The 26,569-nt window shown below is 38.8% G+C and overlaps 1 protein-coding gene across 1 annotated transcript in view; it reads right to left on the reverse strand.

The window, feature by feature from the left end:
* Window positions 1-6,119: 6,119 nt before the first annotated feature.
* The window catches only part of IQCH (IQ motif containing H), a 141,599-nt gene continuing 121,149 nt past the window's right edge, over window positions 6,120-26,569 (reverse strand). Inside the window, exons 9-10 of the mRNA XM_069097512.1 lie at window positions 24,971-25,093; window positions 6,120-6,203 (exon numbers count right to left, since the gene is read on the reverse strand). Of these exons, the coding sequence (XP_068953613.1) occupies window positions 6,120-6,203; window positions 24,971-25,093 (207 nt within the window). The remainder of the gene's footprint in view (window positions 6,204-24,970; window positions 25,094-26,569) is intronic.

Raw genomic sequence — 26,569 nt, forward strand, 5'->3', positions numbered from 1 at the left:
CCATTATATAGGCAGGCAGGAATATTAAGCACTTTCCATGTGCCAGGCGCTGTGCTAAAAATTGAACCAAAGTGCACCCAGCTCAAATAAGCATCCCAAATTCTCCTAAGCTGCTGACTTCTCTCTATTGCAGCCTGTTTCTTCACACACACACATACACACACACACACACACACACACACACACAGACACACAGCCCTTCAGTTTCTCAACCCAGTTTTTCCAAAATGAGGTTAATCACAACCCACTGTCTCATCTTTTCAGCCTTCCTGCATTTCCACTTTGCTCCATCATAATAAACGAGCCTACGCCTTGCATTTCCTCAGTAGAAAAGTATTCAGTTGATGCTTCTTTCCTTTTTTTCCCCTTTGGTCTATGATGCTTCTCTCCTTTAGTTCCTTCAATTCCCTGTGTCACCAATCTTAACTCCTTCAGCAGGAGGTATGAGTGAAGTTGCCCATTCGTACTTCACTTAGCATGTGGTTTAATGATTTGCTTTGTAAATAAATGTAGTTTATTCTAGAAGGGTACACATTCTAATCCTATTTTCATATAATCTAGTTTGGACGTAGACCTTCTGAATTTTATGTTCTTCTCTATTGCTTTCTTTAAAAACTCAATATAGAATATGTGACACATGGACATATATTTCTCATCAAAGCAAGATGCTAAGTAGACACAATTTCCTCCCAATTCGTGGCATCCTACTCCTAAAATAAATGGGATGTTTTCACACATAAGGATAGATCCAGAATTTAATGTATAAGCTCTAAAATACTTCCCTAAAATCTGAAGTCTCCAAAATACTTCCAAGTTTCCCATTTAGAATACTACAATGAAATGCATCAATTCAGATTTCACTAACTTGGAGTGTATAATCGTTTTGACATGGTAGTCACAACTTGAATTTTTAAATGACTGCTTTACTTTACCTATTTTTATCTTTGTAATATGCATAATTTGGTAGGCTAACAGTGCTGGTTTTGCATTATCAATTTATTGCTTAGTTTCTTCATTATTACTTCTTCCAGTATTTCAATAGTTATGTATTCCTAAATGCAAGAAGGAGCAGGAATTTTGTCAATATAAGGAACTCCTACAAACCCAGCTAAGACTTAATAGTCTAGGGAAGTTGACTAAGGCAAACATACATAGGTCAAGTGCTTTGCCCACAGTCACAGGCTAGCAAATGTTAGAGAGAGGTTCTGAAACCAGGCCTTCCTTAGTACAAGCTCAGTACTTTAGCCATGGTTCCACAGCTTCCTCTTTCAATTATATATTCTAAGTGGAAGCTATTCTCTTTCAAAAATCTTCTGTAATTCATAGGTCTCAGTCAGTCTGACCTTTTGATTGTTTGAATGGTAGAAGTACTTGTACAGGTATCATGGAATATATAAAGAAAAAAAACACACCTGATTTCAAGTTACAGGATCTGGATTAAAATCCTGCCTCTATTTCTTTGGCATAGTTTCCTCATCTATAAATGAAGAGGCAGGTTTTAAGGTCCTTTCTACTTCTAAATCTATGATCCATATTCATTCAGAACAGTTTTAACCTTGTTGTTAAATGTAAGATAACATAGATATGAAGATTCCTATGTTCTGCAGAAGAGAACTGTGTCTGAAAATAAGACTTTGTCTGAATCTTGCAGCTTGTAGCTGATGACAGAAGAGATGGAAAGTGACATCGTTTGAGATGGCAGCAGTGTAGGCCAATGAAGGCAAAGGAGAGTAAGCTGATTCTCTTTGCCAGCAGCCCGAGGCTCAGACATGCTAATCAAAATTCAAATAAAAAAAGGTCCCTAATAGATTTAACAGTTTTTACTGTTAAGAGAGGGTTCTCACCATGTGAACAATTCCACTGCTGTGCTGAACAAAACCGAGACAGTTTTCTTTTAAAGTCTAGAGCAGATGAGAGACATAAGGAGACAGAGGGTTTCATTTACTCTCAGGACACTACTGTGCCAGTGAACTAATGAGTCTCTGGGACCTTATGTTGCTCTGGCTGGGATTGAGGTTTGACTCTAATGGGCTTGTTGTCCTTCCTATCAGTCAAGTGTCTGGACAATGGACATCTGATATGGATTAGAGGGTATCTGGCAACAGGGAAGGGTCATCCTAGTACCTAACTCGGGCAGGAAACCTGGCCAATAAATGTGTTTTCAACTGCAGGGAAATGAAGGCTGAAACAAAAAGAAACTGGCCAGAACGTAGAGCAGGAATGCTCAGCCCAGAGCTGAAGTGAAGTTAAGGAATGATAGAAATACTATCACAAAAACAAACCCAAAAACTCAACATACTCAAATATTTTTAAAAGAGGAGGATAATATTTATTTAAAACAGAAATCAACATGACTTCAACATTTTGATTTAGTTCTGATTTTTTCCCCATTCTCCCACAAAACTGAATCATATGACAATGTTTTATTAGGGTACTGTTGAAACAAATACTCTGGTTTATACTTGGCACCCTGTATTGTTGACAATTACCTTTAAAAAAATATAGCCAAATACATGCATTGTACCATTACCAGTGAAAATCCTATGACTGCAGTGCACCACAAGTACTAGGGAGCAAGACTGCTCATTCAATTGACAGGATTGGGGTTATTCTGTAGCTTAAAATAAGAGTACATGCTGCCACCTAGATAAATTCTGTAGCTTTAGTTAGAGCCTAATGGTAGACTGCTACAGCTCAACCATTTGGAAATGACAAAAAAATTTTGACTTGGTGTAAAGAAAATACAGTAAAGGCAAAAAGTTTTTAAAAAATCTTAATTTAAAAAAAAAGAAAACAAGGACATTCAGGTTTTGAAAGATGACAGTGATTATAGGGTAAAAAAAAAGTTGCTTATTAGAAAAAAATACAGAAGACATATTCCTCTTAGGAATAATAAAAGCTCCACAAATTCCACCCCCTCCAAACCTACCTACCTATGAAGTTTAAAAAATAGAAGCTTCTTAAATCTGAAGCATGTAAAGACATAGTATTAAATAAAGAAATGATCTCTTTTACTGATTATATTTTTTTCTTCTGGTTGGCTAAAACAAGTTGAGTGCATGCAAACTTAAATACAGAATTACAGTTACAGTTAAACAAATAAATTAAGATCCTTTAATAGCAAATAACAAAGAATATTGTTACAATTTCTCACACCACCAAGTTTTAATTTGACTGCTAGAAGATGAAGAAAAAGTTATCTCTTCCTTTCAGTGAGAAAATCATCGTTGCTGTTGTTTCCAGATGGGTACAAAGAATGATGGAGTTTGTAGATATCAATGAACTATGATTCTCAGATGAACTTATTCTCATCTTTGGCAGCTTGCTCGTCAAATCTTATTTTGTTTTCTGATGTAATTCCCAGGACTGTTTCAATATCATCAATAAACCTCTGTGAGGAACATGAAAACAATGTCCATTAGTCTTTTATAAAATGTTCAACCAACCTTCTTGGCAGTCATATTCAGTTTTATGAATCTACAAGTAGGGCTTCTAGGCAGATGAGGGCTTATAGAATCATTGGTTACTTTTCAGAAAAGAGCTCAGATAACTTCATTTTAAACATAGCTTTTACTGTACAAGTAGATTTACCCTCTCTTATAGGAACAGAGACTGTATTTCAGTCAGCATGGAGAAAGTAGAGTGCTGGGCTCAGTGTAAGTAGTCAAGAGACCTGTCTTTTGGTCACGACTCACCACTAAGTAAGTACATAATATTAGTCAAAATACTTAATCTCTCAGTACTTCAGTGTTCTTGTCTGCAAACTGGGAAAAAAAAAGCTACTCTAACTACTTCATTGGATAAATGAAGGAGTAGATGGGAAACACTTTTATAAAAAAAAGTGTTGGGGTGGCTAGGTGTCAGAGTGAACAGAACACTGGCCCAGGAGTCAGGAGGACCTGAGTTCAAATTTGGCCTCAGACACTTAACACTTACTACCTTGTGACCTTGGGCAAGTCACTTAACCCCAATTGCCCTCCAAAAAGCAAAAAAATAAAAAAGTGTTACACAAATCAAATTCTCATTATTATCATACAGAGATGATAATTATAATGTGATTGTTATTACATAGAGGCAGTGAGATAGCATAGTGGATTGGGTCTTGGTCAGGAAGACCTGAGATCCAATCCAGCCTTAGACACTTAACTCACTGTGAGATCCTGAGCAAGTCCTTTAGTGTCTATTTACCTCAGTTTCCTCATCTGTAAAATGAGGATCATCTATCTCCCAGGGTTGTTGTGAGGATCCAGTGAGATAATATTTGTAAACTGCTTTGCAAACCTTAAAGGGATATATAAATACTAGCTATCATCATTATCATTTTTATAATTTTGGGGTTTAAAAAAATATTTTATCTTATAGGACTAAAAAATTCCTCCCCCCCTCCAGTTATCCATCTAACTTATAAATAAATTATTGGGGAAAATGGGCATTTAATATTGATTCACTTTAAGAGTATGGATAAGATGAATAAGAAAGAAGAAGATGAAGATGTCCTACAAAACTAGCACCTTTGGCCTTTTAGACTTTTTTTTAGACAAATTTGTTCTATAACTTCAAACCATCTATAGAACCTTGTTCCAGCTACAGGCTAGGGAACCATTTAAAGACATGTAAAAACAATTGACCTATCAACACACTTTGAAAGAATTTGGGGGATATATATATTTTAAGATTATTCTGTTTTTTAGAAGAGAGATAAACAAAACAGGGTACCTGTTAGAAGGGACTTTTGAGCCATTCAGGCTTAATAATGCCTTAATGATATTCAAATGTAGGAAAAGACAATAGAAATAGTTTTCACTTCTATAGGGATTTATAAACTCTGCTTGCCTTAAGACTAAGCTAAGAGGACAACTGGTTTTGGTTTGGGCCTTCTGGTTTTGAATGATCGCCAAATCTGGACATGGCCATCCTTGTCATATGCAAATTTGTACATATGGACAGTTAGTGAACAGATACATTAGACTAGCAATGGGCCACGATGTGAAATAGAACATATGCCATTTGGGACTAGTGAAAAGTAATGCAGCACTGGTCCCATTTGGAGAGTGAGTATCTTTAATATAATGGGGCCACATATAAAGCTACTACATATGATGATGAATATAAAAATACCCAGAAAATTATAAACCAGCGTACAAGAGGAAGCCATTGTTATTATTATTATTAAAATAGAACTAGTCTAGAGGAAAATGTATTGAAAAATTAAATGTGTTCATGTATAAATGTGAAACTTTCTATTTAAGGGGAAGGGGGTTATGAGGAAAAATGAACATGGTACTCTGACTTACTTAATTTTGGTTTTTAAGTCATGGCTGGTTGGCTAATGATGAATTGGAGTTATGCTTACATGACCATTTTTATCTAGCTAGGATTACAGTCATATTTGGTATGGTGTTTGGTCCTGTTTTCTGAACATTTAAGACCTCCAATCAGTAATCTTGCCCTGAACTTTGTCAGCCTTCTTGAAATTACAGGTCTCCAGGAGTCAGCAATGAAACAGCTATTTTAATTAGACAAAAGTGGGCCAGAACAAATGACACAAAATATAGTATGGTATTCCAATGGTCCATGTTAAGATATCTAAATCATTATCATCATTAAATTAACAAATTTTAGAATTGGAATGGGCATTAGAGATCATTTAAAGAGTAAAGAAATTGAGGCACACAGAAATTACGCCTATCTTCTTCTGATTTTCCTGAGTATGACTCTTAATGCCTTAGGAAATAACCAACCCATTTGTAGTCTTATTTAAAGTACATTTTTAGCTTGTATTTCTGATTGTGACAGTCTTCTGGCCCCAATGTGACATTCTAGTGGACTCTCTCACTTTTGAAATGTGGAAATGTAGGTTTAGAAATAGCATTAAGTTAAAGTAAGTCTACTAGATTTCAAAGGAAAAGTTTCAAACTATTAAATTTAACTAACAGGTTCAGTGGGAACCTTACAATATTGACCCTCCACATTGTAAAATATGTACTGCTAACAATAAAAAAGGATGGTTTAGCACTTGTTTACAATACAGCATGAGGTATTTTCAGCCCTTGTACAGAAATTAACCAGGATCGTTAGTTAATTAACACCTCACCTTAAAATTGGTCTCGCCTTGCATATTAGGTGATGATATTTCTTGATGGATGATGAAGAGATTGTGAGCAAAGGTCATGAGGACCCCCTGGAGATCCTCTCCGATTGTTCTGTTAATGATATCCAAACAAATGAGTTTACCAATGATTCCCCTCACATGCTTAAAAACAATCACCCTCTCATTTGTGCCTGTCTGGTGATGGAATTTAATGAGTATTTTCAATCTCACAAGGTGGCAATCTTCAGGGAGATATGAAAGATGAGGCTCCATTTTAACTTGTCAACAAAAAGGATTTGTGTAATAAATATTTTTTATTAATCAACTTAGCAGAAGATAGCAATAGGTTCAGTTATTCCAAGCAAAAGGCTACTACTGAGCTAGGCCAGTGGTATGAGCGCATATGTTTTTAATGTTTAAATTAGTTTAACAGAACTGCTGCTATGCACACAAATACAATTCATGCCTGACATAATTCTCTTGAATACAGAGACATATGAATCTCAGCATTATTGAGATTTTTGCCATGTCCTTGCTTCCACACAATAGAATTATGGTTTTGCTCTTTGATGGTCTACTTTCTCTTTAATACTCATAGGTTGCTATCTAGCTGTGTTACAAAGGAGAAATACCCCATTAATTTATTACATTCACAACAAGCCTATACACACACACTCTACACACTTCAGATGTAGGCACAAGATAATCATATTTCAAGACTCTTTCTACTTTAAGATTCTAATCAAATAATACCACTCATATTTATAAGATTCTTTTTTTTTTGCTTTATTAACTTCTGATTTACATCATTAATTTCCACCAGATTTTGAGTTACAAATTTTCTCCCCGTTTTTCCCCTACCCACCACCCCAAAATAGCAGTCCCACAGGATATCCTCTCCTCCAATCTGTTCTCTCCCATATCTTCTCCCATACCCCCTTCGACTTTTCCTGTAGGGCAGGTGGATCTCTATGCCCCAGTGCCTCTATAACTTATTTCCCAATTACATGTAAAATAGTATTAATAATAGTGTGCATATATATAAATATATATAGATATATATTTAAACATTTGATTTTAAAACTTTGAATTCCAGATTCATTTCCTTTCTCCCTTGTCTCCCACCCTTACTGGGAAGATAAGCAATTCAGTATAGGTTGTACATGTGTAGCTAATGCAAAAAATTACCATAGTAGATATATTGTAAAAGACTGACTATATTTCCCTCCCTCCTATTCCACCTCCCACTTGTTCTGTTCTCTACTTTGATCCTGTCCCTTTTCAAAAGTGGGTACTTCCAACTTCCCTCCCCCCCAGCCTCCCTTCCCTTCCATCATCCCCCCTCTCATCTCCTTCCCCCCTACTCTCTTGTAGGGTGAAACACCCTATTTAGTGTGTATATCATTCCCTCCACAAGTGAAATTCAATGAGAAGGTTGACCCATTCTCTTTTGCCTTCCTGTTCTTCCCTTGCATTGTAACCATTTTCCCTTGCCTCTTCTATATGAGATAGTTTACCCCATTCTGTCTCTCCCCATCTCGTCTCATTACATTCCTCTCTCACCTCTTGATTTCACCTTTTAAGTATCATCCCTTCCTATTAAATTGGTCCTGTGCCCTCTATCTATGTATACCTGTAAACACATATACACACATTCACATATGTATTCATATGCCCGTATACCCTCTGATATATATTTCTATTACCTTCAACTATTTTCATACTGAGAAAAGTTTCATGAGTTACAATTATTGTTTTCCCATGTAGGAATGTTAATAGTTCACCTTTGATAAGTTCCTTATGATTTCTTTTCCCTGTTTACCTTCTCATGCTTCTCTTGCTTCTTGTATCTGAATGTCAAATTTTCTATTCAACTCTGAGTTTTTCATCAAGAATGCTTGAAAGTCCTCTATTCCACCGAATGACCACATTTTCCCCTGAAACATGATACTCAGCTTTGCTGGGTAGGTGATTCTTGGTTTTAATCCCAGCTCCTTTGACCTCTGGAATATCACATTCCAGGCCCTTCAATCCCTCAGTGTAGAAGCTGCCAGATCCTGAGTTGTCCTGATTTTGTTTCCACAATATTCAAATTGTTTCTTCCCGGCTGCTGGTAATATTCTCTCCTTGATCTGGGAATTTTGGAATATTCCAATAATTTTTAAATTATCTCTCCTGGATCTATTTTCCAGGTCAGGGGTTTTTCTATGAGATATTTCACTTTGCCTTCTATTCTTTCATGTGTTTGGATATGTTTAACAGCATCTTGATTCCTCATAAAGTCATTAGCTTCCATTTGCTCCAATCTAATTCTGAAGGAATGATTCTCCTCATTGAGCTTTTGAGATTCTTTTTCCATCTGGCAAATTCAGCTTTTTAAGGCATTCTTCTCCTCATTGCCTTTTTGAGCCTCTTTTGCCATTTGAGTTAGTCTGTTTTATAAGGTGTGATTTTCCTCAGTCAGGCTGTTGACTCTCATTTCATAATTTTCTTGCATCATTCTCATTTCTCTTCCCAATTGTTCCTCCACTTCTTTTATCTGCTTCTTAAGGTCCTCTATGGCCTGTAGCCAGCTCGTTTTTTTCTTGGAAGCTTTTGATGCAGAATTCTGACTTCACTGTCTTCCTCCTGTTCCATGCTTTGCTCCTTTTTGTCCCCAAAATAGGAGTCTAATGTTGGAATCTTCTGTCTGCTTTGTTTCCTTTGCCTGGTCATGTCGCCCCTCAGTTACTTGACCCCTGGGCTTTTTGCCACAGTAGGACTCTGCCACCAGATAGGGGAGTTTTGTTCCAAATGCTGGGGTTTTCTCAGCTGCCTGAGCTATTAGTTGGGTACTCTCTCTGAAGCCTCCGCATGCTCTGGCAAGCTGGTCACACATCCCAGGACCTCCACCCTAGACCACAATCCAGATTCAAGCAGGTTAAAGCAAGAGCAATTACCCCTCAGACTGGTCACTTGGTCCCCCTACAGTCTGTGGGCCAGGAGCTGAAGCTGCCACATGGCACTGGCTGGCTGTGCCGCTTCTTGCCCCAGGGGCAAAAGCCGACTCACTCCCAACTACTGGGTCCCAAAGTCCACACTGCACTGACCTCTCACTTTGTCCTTAGCATCTATGTGTTGATAACTCTGCATCATCACAGCTGCTGGTGATCTGGAGTCCCTCTGGCCGATGGTTGGTCAGGCCTGCCCTGGGGCTAAAACCTCGGTGTGGGGCTGGAGTGGCTCCCAGAGCACTGAGCTGGCCAATTCCTGCTGGGCTGTCCTCAGCGGGAGGTTAGCTTCTCTGTGTCATTTTGTGAGTTCTGTAGCTCCAAAGTTTGTTTAGAGTTCCCTTTTACATGGATTGGAGGTGATGGGAGCCAGAGCCACACGGAGGTCCTGTTTCTACTCCGCCATCTTGACTCCATCCCTAAGATTCTTTTCTTACAACAACCTTGTAAGAAAGGTAGTGGAAGTATAATTTTCTGATTTTTTCCAGAAGGGAAATAAGCTCAGTTAATATTCTACTGTTTGTATCCCTGTATCTTGCATTGACTTCTCTGAAACCTAGTTCTTTGACAGTTAAGGCTTTTTGCTCCTTGCCTATGTCATAAAAGTCATAGAAGTGAAGGGTTGGAAGGTATCTCAGAGGTCATCAAAGTCTAACTTTAGCAGCAATAACCTCTTCAAAGTTCTCAACAAGTCTCTGCTTGAAGACTTTTCCTGATGGGGAATTCAGTACTTTTCAAGATAAGTCTCTTTCGTGTTTAGGTAATTCTGACTTTTAGAAAGTTTTTTTTTCCCTTTTGTTTGAGCAGAAATGTATTTTGATTAACTTTTTTGGCCATGGTTCTGCCCTGTGGGGCCAAGTAGAACTATTCTAATCTCTCTTTCATTTGACCAAGACTTCAAATATTTGAAAACAAGCTATCTGACCTGTCACCAAGTCTTCTTTTCCCCAGACTAAACCTCCCTAGTTCTTTCACCTTGATACTCCCATGCTGTAGTTTTGAGTGACTTCATCATACTGGCTACCATCTTTTAGATGCAGTCCAACTCATCAATGTCTCTTCTAAAATATGGCACCCCAAAATATACACAATACTGCAGATATCATCTAGCCAAAGCAACTAGGCTAACATTGCCCTTGGTGTGGATCCTTTATTTGTATTAATGTAGTCCAACTTTGCATTTTCCCCCAGGCACAATGCAGCTCATTTTGAGTCTTTAATACATTTTGGTTGAATTGAATTGGCTGCTACATCAAGGGCAAAATCCTAAGCTTTTAGATCCTTTTCCCTTCTAACCCTCTCCATTCCCTATGTTCTTGTCACAGAAATTACTTTCTATCCTTGTCTCTCTAGCCTGTTCTTACACAACTGAACTTTGGAACGCAAGTCTTTGTGAAGGTGTAGATTTAGAGAATAGTGGTGCAAATAGCTGAGTGCTACAAACTTAAAACAAATAGGCACTTTGATCATGAGAACACTGCCCTAGACACCAATCCTCAATCCTAAACTCCTCTTATTAATGTCTTTTTCCATTATCTGACAACCTACTACCCTTTCCATCATCAGACCTCCTGTTCTCCAGTAGGTGGCTAGGGGTGTTTTTATACTTAGGAAACTTGAAAAGAAAGCCGTAGCAAGTTTTGTCAGAATCAGCTGATCATTCATCATTCAATCAGTCAACAAGTACTTACTCTGTGCTAGGCACTGGGGAGACAAAGTCAAAAGTACAAAATTAGTCTCTGTCTTTGAGGAATTTACATACTAATGAGAGAGATAACATCAAATAGAGAAGTATTCACATGACAGACACAGAGAAGAAGAGTAACCTTAGAGGGGAGGGCATAAGTAACTGAAGGGACTGTGAATGCTTCCTTCAGAAAGAGCAGAGCCCTCTGGTACTGGATAGGGAAAGGCTTTTATAATCTAAAAGAGAAAATAGGGAAAGTACAAGAAATGGCTATGACAGAGTCAAAATGTCATAAGAGAAGTTCAACAAATTGCTAAAGAAAAGTTCTAAACAGAGACCTTTGATCTTTGGTCTGCCTAAGCCAACCCCTGTCCAATAAACTCCAACAACTCTCATCATCTGGACATTGGTTTCCCCATTAGTATGGAAGCTCCTTAAAGGCAGGAACTGATTTAGTGCTTTTGGCTTTCTTTGTATTCCCAGTGCTTAGCCCACAGCCTAAAATTATGTTTCTTTCCCAGCTGGAGACACTAATCTGCTCACAAATGCAGTTCCAGATTTGTGCAAGCCAGGTGAAATGTACCTAAGGAACCCCTAATGCCTTCATTTAACTGATTTGTTTTCTTGGATTACTAACCTTTGAGATCTGTCCTCCACATCTTTGCTACCTTCCTAGATTCCCTGACCACCTCTTCCTGATCTCTGATAACCACAAACTCCTTGCCAACCTGGAGGCACTGCTATTGCTTGGTTCCCTGGGTTCTTTCCCCAGTGATCAGCGCACTTTTGCATCCTTAGGTGCCAGAGTGAGAGATTTGGAGAGAAGGGAACAAAAACAATGACTCACCACTGACTTCCAGACTCTAATTATAGATTGCTATTTTCTTCAGGGAAGGTAAAAGCTTGAGGATCAGACCTGAGGGAAGGCTGAGGAACGGGAATCATATCAAAGAGGTTTTCATGTATGTGCTCATAGTAGGTTCATCACCACCATTATAGACAGTGAGAACTTGAACCCAGTATTCCAACTGCATCTTGTTTGCTTATTTCTTGCTACAAGACAAGAGCTAATAAAAAGCTGAAGTGATTTGCATGGGCTGGAATAGGTTCAGGGGCACCTAAGCAAATGAAAGAAGACTAAAGATTAGGCAGGGTTATTTGCCACTGGAAGCAGGCACCTTTTTGGAAAAGTACTGAATAGTCACATGACATCTAGAAGAGGAGTCCTGGGATAACTTTCAGCTCTAAATATGTCACATTCTATGGCTAAAACAATATTGTTACTACATTGCTAACTCTAAGAAGAGCAAGAGGTCCTGGAGAAAAATGCACATAATAGGGATGAATTGAGGATTAGCAAATCCATAGGAGCTAGCCCTAGTGAACATCCATGGAGGACTGCCTGAAGTCACTAGCAGGATAAAAAAAGGGACAGGGGACCCAACCATTTTATGGAACATCTTGACTAATCACTAGAGCTCTTTTCTGAGCATTCCATTGAAAGGGTTTCCCATCTGAGCAGGGAATCTCTAGCTTGCTGTCTTCCTATCTAATGTTTTTTCCTTTTCTTCTCCCCCGCCCCTACCCATCTTTTTTAACCTTATTTATCACAGTTCTCCACACATTACTGATAATCTAGTTAACCTTGACAAGATGATCTTCCCTGAGCATGCTTGCACTTGGACTTTCTAGCTCTTGCCCATGCTGTCTCCTTTTTCTGAAACGATAGAGTGCTTCCTCCATCACTCTGCCACAGCTGCCTTCTACCTCCCAATCCCCATCTTTATTTGTCAGAATTCTGTCTGTCCTTCAAGGCTCAGCTCAAGTGCCATCCTCTTCGTGGAACCTTCCTTGAGTCTCATCAACCGTACAGGATCTCTTCTATGGATGAACCCTTGTAACAATCTGTTTAAACTTCTCTTATGATATATTATCTGTCTTACATTGTGGTTAGTTCCATACTTGCAATATCAGTATATTATAATAGTAGATTATAAACTCTTTGAGGAAAAAAGCTGTACTTTATTCATCCTTATTTCTATCACAGTTCCCTGCAAATAGTTGATGAATGAATGAATGAATGAATGAATGAATGAATGAATCTGTGGGTAACATCCTCAGTCCTCCTCCCTCTTTCCCTCCCCACATCTCCTTGTCAGTGTACTAAGGAGAATGGGGCCACTGTGGAACCTGGACAGTGCAGAAAGAAGGGTAGGTAAGTGATGTGTAGAAAGTGAGCAGGCTCTCAAACCTTTGATGTCTTCACTGCTTCAGAGAGCAGCTGAGATGAGTAGAGGGAGATACTTGTGCTGGATTATTTAGCAATGTGCTGAGCTAGGAAAGGGGCTGGTACATTTGAAAATTGGCTTACACTAGATAATAGGAGCATGGGGTCCATGGTTTTGAGCACAAGAGAGACTATTTGGGCCTGAGGGTACTTGTAGTGTTTGGCCTTGGGTGTCTCCTCTTGTGCTTGAATTGTGGAGCATGTGAATGTTCGTGGAAATGTGTGTCAGCCTGGGATTGGGGCTCATGCTGCACCAGAGTTCACAAATGCCACACATTGAAATTGGGAAAGCAATGGCAAAAACTGTGGTCAGATGCTTAGTGCTGCTTATCTGGACCATCCAGGCTGAGCTTATTCCCACTTTCCCTTCTTCAGAGATGGATGCTGGCAGCAAAGTTGGCTTTGGGCATATGTAACATGCATGTGTTTGTGTGTTTGTGTGCTCATGTTCTTGTGTAGATAGCTGTTACAACTAACCTTTTGGCAATAAATCAATCATATTTTTAAAAACCAACGTGTTGAAGGGCCACTTTGTGCAATACCATCTGTTTCTCTATGCAAAATTAAATGATCTTTCAATAAATCTGCACTTTGATTAAAATACATAAAAGCAGAATTGCTTTCAGTTGCAACAGCCTATTTCTTTCTTTAACTGTACTCAACTATTTCATACTCACAATATTCCCAATTTATACCTCTTCTGAGTTTCGAATAATAAAAAAATGGTTCCTTGTTTTTCCTGCAAAATTGGAGAATATATTATTTTTTCTTAAAGGAAACATAAATAAAACATTCAACTTAATACCACTCAAAGCATGAAATGAAGAAATAACTGTTTATCAAATGGAGGAGGGAGATAATGTGCATGTGTGAGTGTGTGTGTGTAGTTGCAGAAAGCAGATCTAAGACCGATCAGCTGAAGTTATAAAGAGGCCCATTATAAACAACTTTCTAATATTATCATGATCCAAGAACAGAATAGATTATCTTCTGGTAAGAATAACCTCCCCCTCCCCAGAAGCATTCAAGAAGAGACAAGTATCTGAGAGGCTGAGGAAGGAATCCCTGAGTTAGGTGGCAGGTTGGATGAAATAACCTTGAAGATCCCTTCCAGTTCTATGATTCTATGCTTCTAATTACTAACACATCTAATTACATACTGTCTTGCACATAGCAAGTACTTAATAAATGTCTGTGGAATTGAATTGCAACAAATCACTTTCAGTGAGAGCTTCATATTTCAGGATTTCTTCACTGACACATAGGTTACATCTTCCTTTATAATGGATGAATGTTGTCAGATTTGGCTCTGGACTGACCAGATGTTTTAGGAGCATCACCTATAATCAAGTACTAGAAATGTTTTTTTATATGACCAAGACATCCCATAAGCATTCTGCTTCATGCAACTGTGGAGCATTTGAAGGCATTGGAGTCCTTCAAGAAATTACACCAGTTTTGTTCTAATCATCAAGCTAAATGTGGTAATAGAAGTAAATGGCTTATACAAAGTTTTCTTTTGAGGTTTTATTTTCCATTTTTAAAAAATGCATTTACATTTAAGTTCACACAGGACTAAGTCATGCAAAAAAATAACGCAAAGATGGATATTTTTTATCTAAAATTCCTTCCCAAGCACCCAGTACCCCCTTACCATTTCCTAGCTGCCAGGGTCCCCCTACTACCATATCTTGTCCAGGGCTGTCTTCTCTAGCAGCTTCCCATGACCTTAGTTTTTCTATTCTTTCACGCTGACCCCTACTACATGAATCTCTCCTGTGCACCATTTTCTCTAGCAAACTATTGGAAAGCAATATGATAAACTAATAGCTGTTAAAGTGACAATGACTGACAACTTACTGTCTTACCTGTGTGTGGGGTATTTATATTACTCGCCCCAGAGCTAAGACTGAGGGGCAGTTAGGTGGTCCAGTAAATAGAATGCTGGGCCTGGAGTCAAGAAGACCTCTGTCATTCAGATTCAGCCTCAGGCACTTACTACTATGTGACCTTGAGCAAGTCACTTAATTTCTGTCTGCCTCAATTTCCTCAAGTGTAAAATGGGAATAATAAAAGCAACTACCTCCCAGGGTTGTAAAGTGTACTTAGCACAGTGCCTGACACATAATAGGCATTTTCCCCCTCCCTCCAATAGAATGAATCTCTGGTAGCCAATGAATCCAACCAATTCTGGTACATGGTCAGGAACCTTGCAGAGGCCACCATTACTCCTTCATCTCATTACTTTCCTCTGTCAATCCCCCTGATGTAAATCAGTCTGTTTTGCCGACCCCAAAGCCCTCACAGGAAGAATGGCCTCATAGAAGCAGAGTCCTTCTTCTCCCAAAGAGTGTTCTTATTCTTAGTTTAGCATTGTGGGTGATGTAGTACTTTTCTTCTCTTTTGTTGTCCAGTCATTTTCATTTATGTCCAACTCTTCATGACCCCATTTGGGTTTGTTTTTTGGCAAAGATACTGTAGTAGTTTGCCATTTCCTTCTCAAACTCATTTTGTAGATGAGGAAACTGAGGCAAACAGAGTGAAGTGATGTGTCTGGGGTCATATGGCTAGTAAATGTCTGAGGCCAGATTTGAACTTAGGAAGATGAGTCTTCCTGACTCCAGGTCCAGCACTCCATCCACTGTGCCACCTAGATGTTTTTTTCTTCTCTTAGCCATGTCTATTATATCCTTCCTGCTGTAAAAAAAGAAAAAAATTCAAACCCTGAAAGTTATACTGAGTACACATAGTCAAGACAACATACAACTATTAAGTTACATCAGTTGTATAGTCACAGGTAAAATATTCTAAGTAAAAAAAGCCACATAGAAATACATGGTACATGATTTCTACATTAAAGCTACATACTACATACCAAATACATAGGACACATGTAGATACATTATACATAGTATCACGTGTTAAGATTGCAATATATATATTTCACCAATGAGTACCAAACTGTTCTGACCACCTTATCTTGCCTGATACTTATCACCTTAAGAATGTCATTCATCAGTTAAGTCATTGGTCATATAACCTTCAAATTTCTGTAGCCATAGGCTTTCACATCTGACTTCCTGTGGGTGGGTCAGTAGTGTTAGACTTATTAGCCCACAGTCCTAATTTTGGGCCAGTGGATGACTCAGGATGAATGGTGATGTCTTTAGACCCCAATAAATCAGACTATAGGTGGCCTCTCTTCTCTTGGGGCCTTTACACACGGAGCATTAGACAGAAAAGGAAATGGTCTCTGCATTTGTTCTCCCTAATTCTGTACAGAAATCCATTTCAGGACAAGGAAGTCTTGATGAACTTCTATAGCCACCAACAGGGTGACAATATAGAGTTTTCTCTTCATCTAGAACTTGACCCATATCTTCCCCCTTTAAAGCATCATCTAATACCAATTGTTGATCTGAAACTGTTTGAAGACTCCCTTTTGGAACCTGTATCCTTGATTCTCTATTATTTCTCTTGTCCTGCTCACCAGGGAGTCCAAAGCTCCCTGTATAGGGATTAGATGGTTAAAATATACCATTTCAGTAGGTCCTTAATCATTCTTTAGGGCTCTTTCATAGATTGATAGCCAACCTTTCAACTGTTTGGTATGCAGTGGTTCTCAAACAGTTCCAAATCTTATGGTTTGGGTTTTTTTTCTGATGCAGATTTCATATTAGGTCTTGATACCCTGGCTGGAGTTCCCAATGGCAAAGTAGAGCATCGTACTGTTGCCTGCTCCTCCTTATGCTTTTCTAAGTTGAGACCACAGCTAGGCGATTTGACTACTTCAGCTGATCACTGAAGTAACACATTAATTGTGAATCTCCACATTTTCCTCATCTTCTGACACTCTAAAGCACAGACAAGCAGTCCTGACTCTTGCTAAAACATCAACAGGAAGTCAAATCTGTGGCATCGTTCTTGACAGAATTAAATAAAAGCAGTGGAAGGGTCGTATTCTAGTTCCAGGGTGCCGGTTCTCCGGAATGTCGAGCAATGTGCAATTAAAATACTCTGGCTTTGGCTATTCTTGTGAATGTCGCTGTTGGTCCTTCATTTTCAAAGAGGACCAATGATGTCAGGGGTTGATGTCGCTGACTTGCATGTGAATTGGATCTAAGTGAGGCAGAGTTACACAAAGTCATCACCCTCACTCTCTCTTCCGGAGTGTAGCATAGTGCTAGACTTTTTGATGTCCATCAAGTCAAGGACATCCCTGAAGAGTTTACTCTTAAAAAATTACAGAATCACAGATTCTCAGAGTTGTGGGGGACCCCCAATGCCATCTAGTTCAAACTCTACCTGAATCCTTTCTACATTTAACAGACAAGTGGTCATTTAGTCTTGGTTCTCAGGCCTCTGGAGAAGAGGAACCAACTACCTATGTAGGCACTCCATTCCACTTTTAGATAGCTCTACTTGTTAGAAAAATTTCCCCTTATTTGAATATTTTGTTTTTGTTTTTATCATCTAAATGTGCCTCTTTGCAACTTCCACCCATTGTTCCTTATTCTGTTCTCTGGGATCTCACTGCCTTGCACATGGCAGCTCTTTCAAACATTTGAAGACAGCTATCATGAGCCCTTTTTCTTCTCCAGATGAAACATCCTCAGTTCCTTCATTTAGTTCTTGTATTGCTTGATCTTGAGGGCCTTCATTATGGTCATTATGTTTCTCTTGACATATTCCACCATATTAATCTAGGGCCCAGAACTGCGGATCCCTAGGGGCAAGTACAGTGGGACTATCACTTTCCTAATCCTTGAGACTGCCTGTCGTAAGGTAGTCTAAGATCACATTAGACTTTTTGGTCATCGTATCACAGCATCAACTCATTGAATTTGTGGTACAGTAAAATCCTGTGACTTGGCCACCAATTATGAAACTTTAAATTTATAACTTTTAATTTTATCTTATTAGATTCTATCCAGCGTTTTAGTCCATTGACGTTTGAGATCATGTGTCTGATGTCTGGTTTGATAGCTATCCCTTCTATCTTTGTGTCATTTGCACATTTGAAAAGCATTCCATCTATCCCTATTTCCAATTCATTGATAACAACACAGGGTCAAGCACAGGGCCCTGGAACACTCAACTAGAGAAGTGCTTTTTAGTTGACACCAAGTCATGGTCATCACTCTTTGCGACTGGCCATTCAATCAGTTCAGAATCCACTTTCCCTGTCATCTAGATCAGTTGTTTCCAAAGGAAGGCTAAGTTCTAACCCCAAAGGAGTGTGGCCTGACCCCAAGGGATATATGATCCCCTAATCAGAGAGTGGGAAGATGAGTTGCTCCCCAATCTCTTCCTGATAGCCAATTGCAGGGTTTATTTCCGACAAAGCCATACCTAATTCTTTTCCCCCAACATTCACCAACTCTATCCTTTCCCTCTGTTGTGCTAGTTCTCAGTATCCCTACTTTTACACCATGCATCTTGCCCTTAGCACAGCTTTAAAGTTAATCTCTACCTAGGCACCCACAGCTACAATTGCACAGTTATTGGAATCCACCTCCTACCTGCCCAACATACTCATCCCCTTTCCCCACGATCACCTCATGGCTTTGAAGATAGGATTGGAAGGGTAGACTTTGGCTCTAGGACAGTGACTGGGTGGTTATGATCCATGACTCTCTTCTACTCACCACCCTGTTTTCATTTTGGGTGCGTGTTGCATAGGTTTGCAATATGTATAACAGATTTTACTACATCATCTTTCTTCCCAAATCCATCCTTCTTTCATACTTCCCTATTTCTGTTGAGGGCACCACTATCTTTCCAGTTACCCAATTTTGCATTCTCGGTGTCATTTTTAGCTACTCACTCTTCATCATGTCCGAACTATTGCAATAACTTAATTGTTCTCCTTGCACTTACTTCTGCCCTCCTCTCTAATCCATCCCCCCACATAACTATCAAAGTGATTTTCCTAAACCAGTCTCTCCCTTACTTAAAAACTCCAGTGGCTCCCTGTTGATAAGGATTAAATATTTCATCTTTATTTCATCCTTTTAAAATGTCTATTTTTTGTATAAATTTTTAGTACTGTAATACATGAATATAACCAGGAAATAGGTAAGTATACATATATTGGAGGGGTGTGCCCAAGTTACTGATGGGGCATGCCAATCAAAATGTTGGAGACTTTGACTCTAGACTACTTCTCTGCTTTTTCTCCAGAACAGCTGGAACAACACTGGCTAGTCATTTGCTAAAAATCTAGTTTAAATGACATCTATAACATTTTCCAGTTTGCCAATTTAGTAACTCTGGCATAAAAGGAAATGAGGCTGGTCTGGATTCCTGCAGTACTAGTACAGGGACCTTTCAATCATCAAGTATTTTTTAAATGTCTATGATGTGCCAGGCTCTGTGCTTGGTGCTGGGGATACAAAGAGACAATGAAAACAGCCATACTCTCAAGGAGCTTACATGCTAGAGGGGGAGTGAACATGTAAATTTTTTAACTGTACAGTAAAACCTTGATTTAAAGCATCAATCTTAATCCTGGATAGACTCCAGGTAGATTACAGGTATTACTGTGGACCTTTGTATACTTCAGGTCAAACCATATGGATTTTTAATTTTTTGAATATTTTACTGATATCTTTTAAATCACTTTTATTTTTGAATATGTCCCTCCTCCCCTACAAGGGAATGGATGAGCTACCATCCCTTGTCACAAATAATTTTTGAAATGAGAAAAAAACCCAGCTAATCAAAACTGTCCAATATATCAAATAATCTGACAGCATATTCAATATTCCATACCCATAATCCCCCACCTCTGCAAAGAAAGGAGGGAGATATATTTTCTCAGCTCTTAAGCCAAGCTTCTTGATGATTATAATCACATAGCATTCAGTTTCATTCCTTTCTTTTCCTCCATTTACATTGTTGCAGCCATTATGTATACTGTTTTCTTGATTCTGCTTATGTAAATATTTCCAAGCTTCTCGGAGTTCTTCATATTTGTTGTTGGTGCAGTAATATTCCATTATATTCATGTGCCACAATTTGTTTGGCACTTCCACAATTAATAAGCATTTATTTATTTTTTGCTGGTTCTTTGCTACTACAAAAATAGTGTTTGTGAATATTTTGATTCATGTGTACCGTTCTTTCTGTCTGGGATCTCCTTGGGTTATATGCCAGCAGTGGGAACTCTGAGTCAAAAGGTATGGACATCTTGGTCATTTTTTAAGAATAATTCCACATTGTTTTCCAGTATGATTAGATCAATTCATTGTTTCCCCAATGGTATATTAGTGTGATTGTCTTTCCATAGCTCTTCCACACTGACTATTCACATTTTCTGTAATCTTTGCCAGTTTTCTAGAGTTAAGCTGTTTTGATTTGTATTTCTTTATTAGTGACTCAAAGCAATCTTCCATACAATTCCAAACAGCATGCAATTTTTCTTTAGATAACTATTTGTTCCCTGGTGATTTTAGAAATGGTAAATTTGCTTATCTGGCTTGCTTTTCCCTTATCCAATTAGAAAACTGGGAACTTAGCTAACTCAGGTTTAGGTATTCAGTGACTTGCTTGGCTAGCAGATTCAGACAAGGAACAGCAATGAAACAGTAAAACATTTAATCTGCACAGAAATGAATAGTAAAGCGAAAAGAAGCAATCTCATTCACACTCAGAGAGAGTAGAGTTTCATTCCCCCTTTTCTTCAGAGAAATCTGCAACTTAAGTGCTGCCAAAATTTATGGCTTTGATAGGAATGACATAGGGGAAATCTCGGTAGGATCTCAGGGCTGAAGATGAAGTGCCAAAGCTATATTTGGTTGCTTGCCTGCTTCTTGGTCTATGTCTCCAATGTAGCTCCTGACTTGGTTTACCCTAGATGCTACTTGCTGCTCGTGGTCATAGTTTTAATATTTTCCACATTCAGGATGTCTCATTGTCCTTTGCTCTTCCAGGTATCAAAGATGCTGAAGAACTAGTGAGTTCTTAGACACTTTCATTTCCCTACATGGTCATGAATCTGCCAGAGAGAACCATGACTCATACATAGACAAACTGTTCTGTGGCCACACATGGTCTCATGGAAAAGGAAATCCTGGTTCTTCCAACGAGTGTTTTCACTTTGAGTCTAGTATTTTGGGAAATGTCATCTTTTCTGCACCTCTGACATGCCTCGAATTCTCTAACTCATTCAGAAACTTCAGGCATGGAAACAGGGACTCTAGAGCAATATGAGATCTCAGAGCTCAAAGCTCTCATTTGACAGGTGAGGAAATTGAAGGTCAAGAGAAATTAAGTGACTTCCCCAAGTAACACAGGATGTTGCACAGGTAGTAAGTAGTGTTGGGATGTGAATCAATTCCTCCACTCTGCTAATGTCACTACTGTACAGCTGCATGATGACAGCTGGTAGGGGAAAGAGACATTTAGAAGGGCAGGGAAGAGCCAGAAAATCACATCACATAAGGGACTGCGAATTTGCCTACAGAGACAAGTACAACCCTAGCTCCAGAAGTCATTGGTACAGATACAGACACAGACACACACGTTTATTTATTCATAGCGTTCATGTATCTATTCACATAACACGACACATGCCAACATGATTCTTTTCATTACCTGGCAACCATTATAGGGTTCATTTAGTTTAAGGATCAGTGGGAGGATTGTAGTAGCTTCCATCTAGTTGGTAGAAATGAAAACTTACCAGTGCTGAACCCAATCTCAGTGAATTCACTTTCTAAGAGAAAACGTGTCAATTTTAAGTTCATATTGCTCTTTGATTGAGGCTTTGAAAAGAAAAAAATCATTTGATGTTTCTTCAAAAGAATGAGACCAGCATATCATAAGTAGTGGAAATGATCTCATATAGAGAGAATGGACCCTTACGGATTGAGCCCATTTCTGTATTCTTTTCTGATTTTACTTAATTGTACCCTTTCATTCAAGGCCTCTTAAGTGAACACAGATGGCTACTTCTTATTAACTTTGAATCTTGGAGGCTCCTTTGTATCTTTTTATATTTCTGCTATCCCAATAGCTCATTATGTAGCTACAGGATTAAAAGTCACTCCTTGCTGAGATGGTGCATACTAGACATACTGAACTAGGGTAAGTTTATTGACAGTTCTAAGAAGCATAGTTGCACTGAACTTCTAGAGACAGATTTCTCTATAGGGCTACTTATATATTTTCTGTAATTTCTTTCATAGTTTCTTTGTCAGATCTTTGCAAGTCTGTCTTGCTATTCATAACTAATACTACTACTACTTCTTCTTTGCTTTTTGTAGGGGGGAAGACAGGCAATTGGGGTTAAATGACTTGCCCAAGGTCACATGGTTAGTAAGTGTTAAGTGTCTGAGGCTGGATTTGAACTCAGATCCTCCTGACTGCAGGGTTGGTGCTGTGTTCAGTGCGCCACCTAGCCTCCCCCATTCATAACTTCTTTGGGAACCCAGTCAGTGTACTTACTATAAATGACCCTGTCCTTTGATTATCCCTGTTCAGTAATTGCATCATATTTAATTTTCTCCTCTACATTCATCTGAATGGACAAGGCATTAGACATTTTTTTCTTTCCCTATCCAGTGGGTATTGGGTCACATGTATTTCTGGAAAGGTACCTCCATCTCCAAAAACCTCTACTAATCCAGGTGACCAGCCTTTCTGATACCTATATGGTAGAGGTTCTCTTCATGATTAGACTATTGTTTTGATCTCTTTTCCTTCCTTTCCTTTCCTTCACCTTCAAGCTGGTGCTGATAAAACTGAGTCAAAGAAGGTAAAAAATCCAATGGCTGAATGGGGAGGGGTTTCCTAGGCAACAGCATGGGGCTAGGGATGAAGAAGAGCATACAAAGCTGAGGTTACAGGGGAATTATGGTTTTAAAAAATAGTACACACACACATACACACACTTTCAGATCCAAATCTACTATGCAAATCTAGAGCCGGACCCTGCAATGTTGTGGAAATTCTTCAGTTTCCTTAAAAACTTAACTTTTTCCATCTGCAATTTGTAGATAGTGACTTTTACATCCAAACTTTTGTTGCTTTTGTCCTTCTCGGTATTACCATTAACTCACATCAAAAAGAGCTTGGTAAAGTTTTCAAAGCATTTTACATACATAATGACATCTGATTCTTACAAAACAAACACACAAATACTGAGGGGCAGGTGGTAAGTGAGACTGAGAGGTTTAGTTACTCAGGCAAGAAAATAAAGCTGATGTTGAACATGGTGGTGTTTCTAAAAAGACACCTAGAAGAAGCATTTCATTTAAAGTGTACTCCCCTCCTCCATTCACAGGTTTTCCTAAGAGATAACACTGTAGGAAGTCATAAGCATTTATCGATTGCTTGGGGAAAGGTTCTAAGGAAGGAAAAATGAATGGTCTATTGGATTTCTGAGTAGTTATGTAATCCACAAGGAAATTTCTTGTACCAGATCTTTATTATTGCACCATTTTAGTATTGCTTTTTAAATGGTTTTTCCCCCTAACTTCCGTTCAAAAATTTCTATTTTTGTTCTTTCTTTTCTTTTCCTTTTTTTTTTTTTAATAACTTTTACCTCTCCTAGACCTTTTCCCCCTTCTCCTCTTTCTTCTCTGGATCTTTCTGAACTGGCTAATTGGTTCAGTGGGTAAGAGAAGATTTGGAGTCAAGAAGACCAATGTGAAGTCACTTAACTTTGCTGAAACATCAGTTTCTTCATCTGTAATAGTATTTACTTCACAAGATTGTTGTAAGGATTTTTTTTTTAAGCAATAGGGGTTAAGTAACTTGCTCAAGGTTACATGGCCAGGTGTTTCTGGGTGGGTGCTAAGTATCTGAGCCCAGATTCAATCCCCAGGTCATCCCAACACTGGAGCCAGTGCTCTTACTCAATGTGCTACCTGGCTGCCCCTGTTGTAAGGATTAAATGAGATAACATACTTAAAGGGCTTTGTAAACCTTAAAGCATTATACTAATGTAGTTATTTAATTTTGTTTCTTCTTTCTCAGCTGTTTTTTAATCCCACTTTATTTTTCTCTTTAATCCCCACTTTCTTCTGGGAACCCAGTTTTAATATGCTTGCCTCAAGGTCAGATACATTGTTAGGCAGTTGAAGTTTATCTTTGGAACCCCTAGGCCTCCCTCCCCATACCTTCTTGCTTCCACTCTCTAGGTACCACCTCCACATTTTCTCCTCTTTTTTTCCTTCAAAATATAACTGCAAGAAAATATCCTATAAATTCAAATCACCCTAAGGTATAAATGAGTGATGAGGCCTAAGTGTGTAAATTTCCTAAGGCATCTGCATTTTAACAGAGGCCAGATCTTTTAAACCAAAATAATAAATATAGAATTATGGGATTTCAATAATCAGTAAATAATAGGCAAAGTGACTTTTGGGGGGGGGTGGAGGTGGCAAGAAAACTTCACAGTGTCCCTCAAATTATTCCTTCCCTGCTTTGAGGAATCTAGGGTGAGTAGAATAATCTTGAGGCTGATAAAAAACAGAGTTAAGTTTAGGCACCTTCTGGGTACAGGGAAAAGTGTTTCTGTTCAATCATTTGGGGAATAAAACTTTTATTCCAGAGGGGCTGTGTGCTGTATCTGGAATAATTAATCCCAACTGCAGCCATCTGGGTTGATTCATTCTTTCTGTATTCAGTCAATTATATTGAAATATTTGGTTTGCTGAGGTATATGGGCATCATTAGATGTGCATGCAAATAGAGTAAGAACACTTAACTACAACCCTGCTGGTTATGTAAGCCTGGAGCCCCAAATAAGGGTACTGCAGTGGGAAGGATAGATACTTCTGAAAACCATGAAAACCTATGAAGGACCAGTGGAGGTATTTTCCCAAGATGATAAAATGGGTTGAATTGGCTTAAGCAGCTGACATTTTCCATCCCAGTTGGTACTGGCTAACTTTCACCAGACCTACCTCCACATTATATCCTATTCCATGGGCCTTACACATCTGGAGGAAAACACTGTGGAAGACTAGGGAGAGGTTGCTGTGTCTCAGGTTGTTAGACAGCACTGCATAGCGAATGGATGTAGCAAGCTGGAAAAGATCAAGTTATTATGTGTGAGAATCTGAGCTTAAAACAATTCTATCTCATGCTCCTTCATGGAGAGTTTAGGAAATTTTTTTGCTGTCACCCTTTGTGTATCTCTTGCCAATAACAGTGGGAAGTCTGCCAAAGGGTTCAGTTATTGTAAGACCTGAACAGTATTTAATATTTACTGAAAGTATCTAAAATACAACCACTAACAAAATTAAGTATTAGGAATCTGTTAGCCTCTTTCAATGTGCCCCCAACAGACACAATTTATTTTCTTCTGGATATCAGATGTGGTCTGTTCTAGGAAACTGTGTTGTGGTAGGAAGAACAATGAATTTGGATTCAGAAGACTTAGATGTGTGACCTTTAATTTCATTAGACCTCATTTGTTTTTCATTTATAGAATTGGGATAATAATAGTTGTATTACTTGACTCACTAAGTTATCTGAAAATAGGGATAGGGGCTGGGCCTGTGATTTCATTGATATAGGAAACTTCTGGGTGAGGAAAATATTTCTATCAATTCAGGTTGGCACCTTCTATATAACTTATGGTTGTGGAGGGTTGCCTAGAGCATGAGAGGTCAAGCGATTTGACCAAAGTTACAGAGCCAATGTGGGACTTGGACTGAAGTCTTCCTGGCTCTATCCATGATGCCAGGCTTTCTTTATCATGAGAAGTAAACTAGTGACTAGTAAAATATAAATGTGTTATAGGGGTCAGTTATCATGGTGCCGAAGCTTATGACAACTGTGAATTTGGAGACCAAAATGTGTAGCCACAGTCATTATCCTTCCTCTGGTATGGAAAATTTGGATCCCAACCCTAGACAGGGACTCTGTTTTAGGAGACTCTGAGGTGCTGTAAAGAATAGGCACCCAGAGTTGCTCATGGATCCAGGGTAGCCATGGGTGGAAAGTAAAGAAGGGGTGGGTCTTGCCAGCAAATGCTAAAAAGATCTGAGGTTTATTTTCAACCACTATATTAAACACCCCCAACCACCTTCTACTGTGACCAAAGGAGTGGCTCTAGGACTGGTTACCCAGTGACACGCCCATCACCCCATAGAGGTTATTTTTACCCTTTTCTCACACAGTTTTTTCTCCTTTTGACAGCTTAGAATCTTAGACACTTAGAACTGGGAGGAGAATCAATGAGCTGCTATTCCAGACTTCTCATCTGATAGAAAAGGAAATTGAAGCCCAGAGAAAGTTCAATGAATTCCTCAAGATCATACAGTTTTCAAGAGGCAGAGCTAAGGTGAGAACCCAGGGTTTCTGACTCACAGTCCAGTGCTCCTAATTTTTTCCATGGGCAATATTTCCACCTCTTGTAGCTGTTTCTAATTTTTGTTCTTTATTTTTTGTTTTGGTTTTTTTATTTCTTTTGATAAAAGCTAATCCTCTCTGTGTTTTAACCACTTAGCCCTCACCAGTCTCTCTCTCTCTCTCTCTCTCTCTCTCTCTCTCTCTCT

Source organism: Petaurus breviceps, unplaced genomic scaffold (genome assembly GCF_028583685.1).
Source record: "Petaurus breviceps papuanus isolate PSGF00001 unplaced genomic scaffold, PetGlider_PUasm1.0 37, whole genome shotgun sequence".
Classification (NCBI taxonomy): domain Eukaryota; kingdom Metazoa; phylum Chordata; class Mammalia; order Diprotodontia; family Petauridae; genus Petaurus; species Petaurus breviceps.